The 11,959-nt window shown below is 41.3% G+C and overlaps 1 protein-coding gene across 4 annotated transcripts in view; it reads left to right on the plus strand.

Annotated features, from left to right (window-relative positions):
- Positions 1 to 10,419, plus strand: part of ndp (norrin cystine knot growth factor NDP) — a 29,837-nt gene extending 19,418 nt beyond the window's left edge. For 3 of the 4 annotated variants that reach the window (XM_035944875.2, XM_023263143.3, XM_023263142.3), the window contains exons 2-3: positions 559 to 951; positions 8,731 to 10,419. In XM_035944875.2, coding sequence (XP_035800768.1) covers positions 745 to 951; positions 8,731 to 8,955 — 432 coding nt within the window. In that variant the 5' untranslated portion in view covers positions 559 to 744 and the 3' untranslated portion in view covers positions 8,956 to 10,419. Of the gene's footprint in view, positions 1 to 282; positions 438 to 558; positions 952 to 8,730 lie in introns of those variants that run through there. The other variant, XM_035944873.2, reaches the window with a different exon arrangement.
- Positions 10,420 to 11,959: the final 1,540 nt, after the last annotated feature.

Below are 11,959 nucleotides of genomic sequence, written 5' to 3' on the forward strand. Positions count from 1 at the left end.
TAACAGTAAGAATGATTTTTAAACCTCACTCTCTGACCCCACGTGTTTGCACACCTCCCCTTTATTCACCACACATTTAGCCTTTTTTAGCAGCGCTGCCTCAGCCAGCACCTCTCAACACAAACCCTATTGTCGGGAGCGCTATAAAAACTATGGTGGAAAAAAATATGTAAATACATGTGAACATATGCTGCTGGACTGGCGGAGGGTTTGCAGTCATGAGAGGGCTTGTTGGGAGAGCGATTTGTTTTAATGAAAAAGTCATTCCTGGGGAGAGGAAAGGGTCCGGCTGCAGGCTGTTTGTGCTCGGCTTAAGTTTCTGCTCTGTAATAAAAGCACCAGGACTTATGTGTCTACATGTGTGTGGGTTTGACCAAAAATAACAGAGACAAAGTGAGCAGTCGATCACTGAAAACTGGCAGAGAAGCTGTCTGAAGGTAGCTTCAACACATTTTCTAGTAGCTCTTCTAGATGTACAATTGACTAAACATACTATAAACATGCACAGTTTTGCTTCTTTTCTTGGTTTTTCCCTAATGCCTTGTCTTCTTCTTGCAGACTGTGGTGGATCCAGACTGTGGGGGATGGCGTGGCCTGAAGAAACAACCTCCGACTCCGAACCTCCGCTGTACTAGCAGGAACCAACGAGACCTAAAAATCTTCCTCGTCTCTGAGACCTTGTAACGCAACGACACAACGTCTTGGACATCCACCGAGGATCGAGAGCCTCAGGGTGGACTCATCATGAAACCCTCAATCTCCGCGGGCCCCAACTCCGGCCTCTTGCTGGTCCTGATGTGCTGCCCCCTGCTGGGCCTGGTCCAATCCGCCAGCAGCAACAAAGCCAGCGATAACGGACATCCTCACCTGGGGGACGCCGACCCGGAGCGCTGCATGAGGCATCACTTTGTGGAGACCATCACGCACCCCATTTATAAATGCAACTCCAAGGTAAAGGCACGAATACGCACCGCAAGAATGTAGAAGTTGTTTCAAGAAAACCTCAGAGCGTCAGCCACAAGAATCCTCCAACACTGGCTGAACATCACTTACGGCGCTTTTCCACTAGCCCCTGCTCAGCTCGACTCTGTGAGGTTTTCCATTAGGACACAGTACCAGGTATTATTTTAGTACCTACTTGTCCGGGGTTCCAAGCGAGTTGAATCGATCCGATAATGTGACGTCTACAGAGTGCAGGCCATTGATTGGACAGGGAGTGACGACACATGAGAGCGACTCCTTCACAAAAACCAGACCCACCATTTTTTAAAAAAACTGGCAACAGCGATGTTACGCATTGCTCTTCACGGAACTTGACAAAATTTGATAATGAGTGAGCAGCAGGTATACCATGGCCTCGATGTCCTCCATTGTTGTGTTGCGTTTGTGTCACACACAAATGACGTTAAGTGACTTCAGCGCTGCCGTGTTATGACGACTCCACCCATGATGAGGTGGTACTCAATTGTAATGGAAAACCACCTAAACCGAGTCGAGCAAAGTCGAGCCAAGTAGGTGCTAGTGGACCAGGGCCTTTATACTACTGTTCAAAAGTTTGGAGTCACTTAAATATGTCCTTATCTTTGAAGAAAAGTATTTTTTTCAATGAAGATGACATTAAATTAATCAGAAATACAGTCTAGACATTGTTAATGTGGTAAATGACTATTGTAGCTGGAAACAGCTGATTTTTAATGGAATATCTCCATAGGGGTACAGAGGAACATTTCCAGCAACCATCACTCCTGTGTTCTAATGCTACATTGTGTTAGCTAATGGTGTTGAAAGGCTAATTGATGATTAGAAAACCTTGGTTCAGTTATGTTAGCACATGAATAAAAGTGTGAACTTTCATGGAAAACATGAAATTGTCTGGGTGACCCCAAACTTTTGAACAGTAGTGCATGTCACACATGTATCTTTTTCTGCTGGTCAGTTTGTTTGCATCATTTAAATGCAACAAACATTGACCAGAACTGCTGCAACATCAGACTGAATTAAAGCAGCAGCAGATAATCTACTGTCTGAAACACGGAGGAAAAGAAGTCGATTTTTGTTGCTAATTTCATAATAGTGGTGGGTTTTTTTTTATAGCAAATTGATTGTTTCTTTTTGTTCTTGTGTATTTTAAAGAAACATACCATCGAACTGAATACAAGCAGCACTAGATAATCTACAGGAGAGGCCACTAATACTGTACACTGAAGATAAAATAAAAACAGAAGCTAATCTTGAATTGCCAACAAGTAAAATTATATTTCTTCAGTTGAGATTTGAAGTAAAATTCTTTTACTGTGTGAAGCACAATTTTGTTTTGAACAAGCCGATATTTTCACGTCCGTACTGTGTTTTATACAGATTTGGCAGCAAGTTAGAGAGTTCGTTGCTGATTTTCACTTGAAACTTTGGAAACCTGATATAATGATAGTGAATGAGAGTTTTGGTCAACACAGTCTGAGCTCTGAGGTGATTTAGGAAAAAAACACAAGTCCTACATCAATGAGAGCCACACTGGCTGAAAGAGGACAAAAATGCCAACGTTTTTATGTATAAATCGTTCATGTAGAGTAAAAATTGTGAGAAGCAAAAGAGGTTAACTGCACTTTAAAAAAATCTGATCAGAATTTAATAACTAACTGAAGAAAAATTCTAGTTTTTCAAAAAATTCATGAAACTAAAACAGTGACTGCGTCAAAACGGTAAAAGATATCAAAACATGGATTTAGAGTAATGACACGGAAAGCCTCATGACTCGTTTAAACTTTGAATTAAGTTTCTACTGTAAACTATGTCATAGCTGCTGGGTTCCAAAGATGGCTGGATACGGCAGTTGTCTGACTTCCCATTCATTTCAATGGGGATTCTTATGTGCGAATTTCTTAAAAACCGTACAAATAATAGCAACCAACAGTCACAGTACACCATTTCTGATCAAGCTGCACATTTTACTATATCATTTAAATGGGTTTTCTTAAATCTGCAGCACAGGCTAAGTGATGAAAATCTATAATAAGCATACGCCCGAACAATACCAATAAGTGAGCTCCGATGCTTATACATTGGCACAGTTAAATATCTTTCCCAGAAGGTGAGAGGTAATAAGCACGAAAATCTTAATTTATTTCCTTTGTGATTGATCAAATTTAGCGAGAGCCAAAATTCTAACATCAGCCAAACAACTTCTTAAAGGATTTCAATAAGAGCAGCGTCACTGTTGTCTCCTTCAAACTCCGTCATCCACTCGACTAAATGAGTCACGCTTTGTTTCTCCGGTGTGTGTGTGTGTGTGTGTGTGTGTGTGTGTGTGTGTGTGCGTGTGCGTGTGCGTGTGCGTGTGCGTGTGCGTGTGCGTGTGCGTGTGTGTGTGTGTGTGTGTGTTGCTGGACATGGGCCACGCTGCAGACACATTCTGCACCTCAGCCGTGACTCGGTTTTGGCTGAAGTTGGCCGCTGACTCCTGCTTCTGCCAGCGGCTACAGGACAGAATAAAGAAAAAGAAAAGTGTGCATTGAGTAATGATCACTCAGACAACTTAAAGGAAGCGGCTTCATTTAAGGACACTGATGACACGTGAACGCTGTTGGAAAAGGTGCCGTCGGTTTCCCGGGTTTCTCTTCTGTTGTGCAGTTGTTCTCGTAGCGTGAGCGATGTGTTCTTTGGTCTTTTTTTAATATTCCGCCTCTGAGTGCAAACAGCAGGTGTCCAAACCACAGCTCTGCTCTGGCGAGGCAGGGCTGAACACACTCCCAGCGTGAGCCCGGCTTTCTGTTACCGAGAAATGACTGGAAGCCCGGTTGAGCAACTGTTTTACACCTCAGTGTGTTTGAGTTCACACTAAATCCACCTGCAGTGCAACAAACTCACTGTCTGTGTGAGGAGGCGTGTGTTTAAGGTGTCTGTCTGGTCGTAGCTGTGGAAGAGGTTTGATAGACTGAATTTACACTCACAAAATCATGCAATCTGGAAAAAAATCAGGTGAAATGGCTAAAACAAGAAAAAGCGTTTTTTACAAAAGCTAAAAATTCTAATGAATATAATGATCACCAAATTTCATCAGGATTATTTAAAATATTGTACTGTTTATTCAGTTTATTGTAACACAGCAATAACTTAAATGAACCTGATCAGATGAATGAGGTGTTTTACTGTAATTGGAAGCTTCAGTGTCATGTTCATCTGTTTGTTTTGATTGTGAAGTATTTAATCATTTTATTCCTGGGTGGGCTTGCTAGGAAATATTCCTTGTAGGCTACCAACCAAAAGAAGAAAAAAAAAACCAATGAGTTGTCTCATGAAAAAACATTAAATTTACTGTCGATAGCCATATTTTAAAACTCTGTAGAGATATTTAAACATTTGTGCACCCAGTCTGGCAGCTAGTCAAACTGAAATTGACTTATAAAGCATGTTTCAAAATAACAAACAAATAACTAAAATTGATGTTATGCCTTGGAAACTATCAAACCTGCAGCTCTCCGAGTTTCTGCAACAAGTGCTAGATATGTTTTTATCATTGTCAGGGAACAACTACCTGGTATTGTGGATTTCACAGCAGCTAAAAATGACCTATTATGTGTGGCCAGGGTTGGGGGAAAAAAAAAGACCCTCCAAGACCAGCCCATCGAGTGAATTCTTGAACTTCCTGATGGCCAGTTGTAGCTTGAATAGGATGGGTTATTAGTAGTAATAGCTGGGGTTAGGAATCAGGATTAGGGCTGATCAAAGCATTTTTTTTAACTGAAACAAACCTAAGTCTGATGCTGTGTTTACATCCGCTGTCACAGAGGTGTCATAAATAAGAATAATGTTCATAATACACAGCATAATCCATCAGAAACATTAATTTATAACACAAAGTGATCATGCTGGGTGTTTGTCATGTGATGTTATTGATGTTTTAGCCAACAGACACATGATTTGGGCCACAAAGATGTCTCTGTTACATGTACTGCTGCAATAAAGGAACACTATCCTTGTCAAATCTAGCTTGTGTTAAACACATCTGGGCAGAGGGCATGAAGTGCCACTAAAGTCTTTGTCATGGTGACCCTTTGTTAGCAAAACCTCGACTCTATGAGTGGCCACCGCCTGACTCTAGTGGCCTCACTAGGGCTGGATCCGAATATTCGGTCATTGTGGTGGTATCCAAATCTAAATTTTGAGATCCAAATACTCGGAATTCACTTCGCCCATGTTTGTAAACAGAAGACAAAATGTGAAGACGGAGATATCCATGCTAATGCTAACGCTGTCGGTTTGCTTTCCTTTTCTTCGAAGCACTGCCATCAGAAGAGTGTGATTTAGATTTAGGAGCCATAATGTAGGGCAAAAAGTTAGTGAATGTAGCACAATCCAAGGTGGTATATAACTGGCGAATGTACATAAAGCCATCTTATAGCGCCGCATGATGGCGTATTTGTCCACTCCGCTCGCCAACTAATTCCATGTAACCAGTTCTGGCATGACAACGAAACGCCATAGGTTGAGGACGTCATAAAATGAGGACCTTCTGTACAGTAACTTTTGGTATATTTAATGAAACTATGCAAAATTTATCTATTTGTGGAATGCCAGACCCTTGAAGTCCATGGGTTTGGTCGACATTTTGCACTTTTTCATTCATGTTAAGATTAAACAAGAGAAGCTTTATTAATCCGTCACTGGGGAAACCTTTTGTTGTTGGGTTATATGGGAGCAAATGTTGCTTTTTTCAGCATTTTTAAGCCTTCACAATTTTTATTCATATTTGCAGGTGAAATTTCGTGCATCTATCAGGAATTAACAAATTATAAGCCGACCCTATGCAATTCAAGGGCCTGTAACTCTGAAAATAGTGACTTTATAAAGGTACAATTTTGCATGCCTTTAATAGATGTGCTCAAGTTATTGTACAAAAAACATCAGTTGATTCTTCGGGGGTCATGTGGTGCAAACTTTGACTTTCTCTTGTAGCAGTATCTTTACACTACTGTGTTGGCGCTGCTTCTTTGGGGAGTTCTCCTCTCTCGATGCCTCGGTAAATCCGGTGGATTAACTCTGATCTCTTGGTGTATCTGTGTTTTTAATGTCGCTGCTCATGAATGAAAGGGAAGGTGCAGATATGTTTGATATCCTGATCCCTTGGCCAGGATGAAGACAAATGGTCTTAAAGTGGCGACAACGCTCCTGATGTGTGTTTGTGCGTCACCCTGTCGTGGCCCCAGACAGGCTTTTGTCACAGCGGGTACATGGGTGGCGACACACAGCAGCTGACAGAAGGACATGACACAGGAGTCTGTTTAGGGAGGCGACGGGAATGCAGTGACCCACCGAGGAATGCCGGTCGGACGCTCACAGCACTAATCAGGCCAGAGCTTTGTGTGAGAGTGTGTTTAAACTGGGAGAAGGTTGGATACGGTGGTTTGTAGGGATGTCCTGGTCAAATCTCAAAGATCAGGCCTTAACTGATCGGTACTGGTGCAAACCTAAGCATGATTACTAATACTGCCACTATTTGTGGAGTCCCAGACTCTCGAAGTACACGCAGTGGGCGATAATTCATGCTTTTCATGCATGATGCTAATTACGAAAGTACAATAAGCTTCAAAACAAATATATAACAAAGGCAAGTAAAGAAAATGTACAAGGTACAATGATATGTACAGGTGCGTTTCTGATTTTGCTGTCAAAATGTTCCTTTGTGTACTTTGAGGGTCTGTAACTTAGAAAATACTTTTGTGTGTCATCATTAAATATATTAACGTTATTGTTGAGAAAAAATCTGAAAGAAAAGAAGAAGACATAATTTGCGGCAGGACTCTATCCGTGCCAATTTTGAACAATTTTCTTAATTAACATACAGCAGCGTTATCACACCGATATCAGTTAATTGATATTTTTCATCAATTTGAGCAGAGTAGACATTTTTCCAGTGCTGATTTTACCGTTTTAGTCAACAAACACATGATCTGGGCATGAAAGATGCCACTGTTAGATACACTTCTGAGATATAGTATTGCTATATCCCAGAAGTCCAAGATAAGCTCAACTTCAAACATGAGCTCTGGTTTGAAACATTAAACGTCACAGAAGTCTTTGTCATGGTGCCCATTGCTAACAAAACCCTTACAGTGCTCTCATGAACTGCCCAAAGTCCGAGGAACTGCTACTGTATTAAACAATAAGCATGTTTTCAGTTTAGTTTTACTTTTAAAAATGTGTATAGTGTTTGTGTGACCGTGTGAGACTTGCTTATAGTTGTTTGTAAAGACATAGTATAACAGTTGACGCCGTTGCTGCTGCATGTTTATCAAGGGACGTGTTTTCTGGTTTGTCATTCTTTGTCTTCTGTTACTGCAGATTTTCAGCTGGACTGTGATCTAACCTCGACAGATTTGTAAGGCATGTAACAAACACACATTTATTACCACTCATTTCAGTTATTTCTTTGTTTCAGAACCAGACACACCTCTGTGTCATGATAAATACATGAACAAAAGGAACATTTTGTCTTTAATTGCATTCTAACCGATGCCCCCTGGCAGCCACAATCTTATCCACTGGAATTTATACAGTCCTGGTATTGGATTTGGATTCGGCATTGGATTGGCAAATACTGAATATTAAATTACTCAAATGGCAATTTGTGGCAGAACACGAGCCACAGCTTGACTTGAGCAGACATTTTTCCTGTGCTGATTTTGCTGTTTTAGTCATCAGAAACATTATTTGGGTTTGAAAGGTGCCTCTGTTACAGCAATGTAGTCCAAGTCAGTCCAACTTACCCTGAACACATGACCTCTGGTTGGAGATAATTAACTGTCACAGAAGCATTTGTCATGGTTCCCATTTCTAACAAAACTTCCACGATGTTCTCAGCATGTCAACAAGAAATTCCTGTAGGTGGAGACTGTTAGGCATCACATCAGTCTTTGTCATGGTGCCCGCTGCTCTGCTTGTCAACATGCATTCTTTAGACATGAACTCATCAATAAGCATGTTTAGTTTCACTTTTAATAATGTGTACAGTGTGTTTGTTTGCTCTTGGTGGTATGACCCACATTTGTTCACTGTTGTAGATATGTAGTATGACAGTTGATGCTGCTGCATGTCTATTAAAGGACACATTTTCTTGTAGTGTAAAAGTTGATAGTTTGCCATTCTTTGTCTTCTGTTACTTATTATTACTTATTTCAGCTTATTTCTTTGTTTCAGAATCATACACACCTCTGTTTCATGATCAAAAAATGATAAAAAAGGAACATTTTGTCTTCAGGTGCATTCTAACCGACGCCTCTTGGCAGCCACAACCTCATCCACTGGATAATTTATACAGTCCTGGTATTGGATTGGGACTTGGTATTGGCAGATAATGAATATTAAATGACTTTGGGGCAATAAACTACTTGATCAGGACATCCTTAAGGGTTGATTCCCTCCACGCTGCACACCAAGAAGTAGATGTTTTTTCTGAGTGGCGGCGTGCGACCCTGAGCTCTGAGCTGCAGCAGGTGTAGGAATGTGTAGTTGGTCTTGTTGCTATCTCTCATTCTGCAGGTGCAAGACTGAAGCTGAGGAGACGATCGGAGCCCGAACAGGCCGCTCGCTTTTAGACCTGACTCAAACACTGCCTCATTGTGCTCGCAGGCCGTTTCTCTCATCCTTGACAGACCCTGAAGGTCAAGCAAAAAAACCCCGTGTGAATGACTTATCTGTGTTTTCTTAACTCGCGCCTCTTCTTCTGTCTTCCAGATGGTGTTGCTGGCTCGCTGCGAGGGCCACTGCAGCCACACCACCCGCTCCGACCCGCTCATCTCCTTCAGCTCGGTGCTCAAACAGCCCTTCAAGAGCACCTGCTCCTGCTGCCGGCCGCACACCTCCAAGCTGAAGGCGGTGAGGCTTCGCTGCGCCGGCGGGACTCGCATCACGGCCACATACAGATACATCCTGGCCTGCAACTGCGAGGAGTGCAGCTGAGCGGCCGCAGCATCCTCCCAGGCCCTCAAGACTCTCCAGATCCGGCATTTTTCTTAACCTTAAAGCTGTCCAGAGCGCTTTGGTTGATTATTGGATCAGAAAATTGCCCCAGAGATGCTTGTTGTTAACTCTGGAGTAATAGCTCAGAGCACTCACGTGGGCCTTAAAAATTGACCTGCAGCCCTCGGGACTCGGACAGAACATACTATACCTTCTCTATTCAATCAGTACGAACCATGCTAAGCATATTTCTCCAGCTTGCAAGGCCAGACGCCACAAACTGCTGCTCCCACGGGCCACTCGGAGACCCTCCTCGCTGCAGAGACACACTGCACTCATTACAGGCCTCCATAATTCATAACACACACGCTCGCAAACCGCAGTATGAGAGCTCATTACAAATACCCGTAACAGACTTCTCCCGGCTCCATAAAAAACCCCACCGTGCGTTCGACAACAAAACAACATGCCTCGTTAAAAAGCAGCATGGGAAAGGACGGTGCTCGGCGAGAACCAGCCCAGACATGTGGTGGATCTATAGAGGGGCACCTGCACTGAGCTCACCCTTCCAATAACATTTCACACACTCCCCACAGACTTTCATCTCGCTGTGTAAAACATGACCGACGCTGACAGGAGAGCTCATCAAGTGGCCAATAAAAGAGACATGGAGGAGCATGAAAAAGGAGCCCAGAGGATGAGAGGAGGTTTGACCAGCCAGCGTGGACTGTCGATAGACTGTCAGTGTCCGTTTAAAATGTAATCTATTTGAATCTCTGTCAAACATTATTGTAACTGCAGCTACTATCATGCCGAACTGATAAAACTGTCATGTATCGTTATTAAAGACACGTCCAGTGTTTTGACTCGGAGGAAACATTTGTCAAAACAGCTCCATGGTTGCTCTGCAAACATTTTCCTCATGATGAATACAGAAACTCACGTATAATTCATTCTCTGTGTGTCTCAGGCTCATTGGCCTCCACGACTTGTGGTCAGTTTATCTGAATTTATGTCTCATTGTTCAGATTGTGTTTTTTTTTTCTATCATTAAAATTCCAGTTTTCTCAAACCACGAAGAATTCGAAGCTTACATTTAGAATCTGAGCGAATAAATGAGGGCTTTCATGGAAGCAAAGAAAAAATTGTTTTAATTTAATGATCTACTCGATGCCCACTTTTGAAATGCAACCACTTCTGAATACTTTAAGGTACTCTGGAGTTTTCTTGAGAACACAATGAATTGTATATAAAAAAAATGGATATAGCTACTGTAATGTCACTTGTTGGTTAGTGTTCTGTTTTCAAATCTTGAGTTTGAACTTGAGTTGCCACCTTTCTGCTTTGAAACTAAATGTAATGATGGAGGGGAGGATCAATCACCCTAAAACATACACTGCTTTATCATCTATTTTCCTCTCAGTGGGACCATAATTTCTTAAATAAACATCATGCTTTATTGAACGAGGCTTGGAACTAAAGATTGAAACCAAAAACTTGTTAGGAAAATGTTTACTGAGGTAACAAATCAAGTGAGAAGTATTGTCATTTTCTCATAGACTTCTATACAATCTTACAATTTTGCATCCAGAGGAGTCGCCCCCTGCTGGCTGTCAGAAATAATGCATATTTAGGGTTTCATTTTTCAGATCTGGAAGATACATCCATCTTTTATATACAGGCTATGCTAAACATACACAAAGTTGTTTTCACTGCTGCTTTTTCTGGTGTGTTGCTGCTATTTTCCCTGTCGATGAGTGGAGTCATCACAAGTGAATGTGCGTCACGTATTTGCACCAATCAGCAACTGAATCAGCTGAAAAATGAAGCCAGAGCCAAAAACTGGAGTTCCTCAAATGTCCACTTGAGGCACCAAAACAGAGTCAGTCCTCAATGACCTCCATGTTAAAATGTTCAAACTTGCAGCAGAAATAAACAAGTTTACAGCCTGGAACTGGAAATGTTCTTGGTTTCACAGGTTTAAGTTGTATTGAGGCTTAAAATAATGCACAAAACTACCAAAACAGCTCATAACAAAGTGCTCCATAGCACTGCTAGAGGTCAGAAACTCGACAGGTTATCTTTAATGTTGAGCTTTAGATACAATTAAATATGAAAATTTCACTTTCAAATCTGTGTAACTGACATAAGTTTGTTTCTTTGAAATTTACAGTAGGCACGTTTAGAATTGATGTGTTTTCTAAAAGGTCGGCTCTGGTAAAAATATCATATGATGTTTTTATATGCTAGGAGACACAATATGGGTGAAGAAAGCAGCAATGACTGATCATTTCTAACTTTTCTAGCCTTGAAAACACAAACAGAAAGAAATGTGTTTGAAAATGCAGGAATACTATCTAGTTCTAAAGCTGGCATAGGAGAAGGAATAGTGAACAGTGGGGCTGATATCGAAGGGAAACATCATTTACTGTGTGTTTGTGCTGCATGTGATTGATAATTAAATCCAACGCAGTAGGGCTGAAACCAGCAATCTTTCTTGACTGAAATCGATCTTCACTAATTGATAGATCGCAGGGAATTTAAAAAATTGCCATAATCTGTAGATTAATTAAATGAACCACATTGCACTGAGGGACTCTACTTACAGCCATTTTAGTCCAAATTATTTCTAAATCAACATAAGAAGCTAGTATTTGTTGCAGCATAATAAATCATTGTAACCTGGTTATTTCATACTGAAACTGGAGGCAGAACAGCTGCACATATTCATCTGATTTCTGAACATATTTCAACTGATGATCACAGCAGAAGAACTATTAATGAATTTAACACATATTAGCTGCTGTTTTTAGATGATCTGAGATGTTGGTTGTTGTGCTCTGATACACAAACTGCTGTTAGCAAAGTTTATATTCAACTTTTTGTCTGTCCATTTGAACAAAACGCAGCCACACCGACAACATCTTTGACATCATCGTTTGGAGCCGACCTCGAGTAAACTTCAGTAAAATAAGTTCAACATAGCAGTCTTTATCAGGCTGAG

Source organism: Amphiprion ocellaris, chromosome 11 (assembly GCF_022539595.1).
Source record: "Amphiprion ocellaris isolate individual 3 ecotype Okinawa chromosome 11, ASM2253959v1, whole genome shotgun sequence".
Classification (NCBI taxonomy): domain Eukaryota; kingdom Metazoa; phylum Chordata; class Actinopteri; family Pomacentridae; genus Amphiprion; species Amphiprion ocellaris.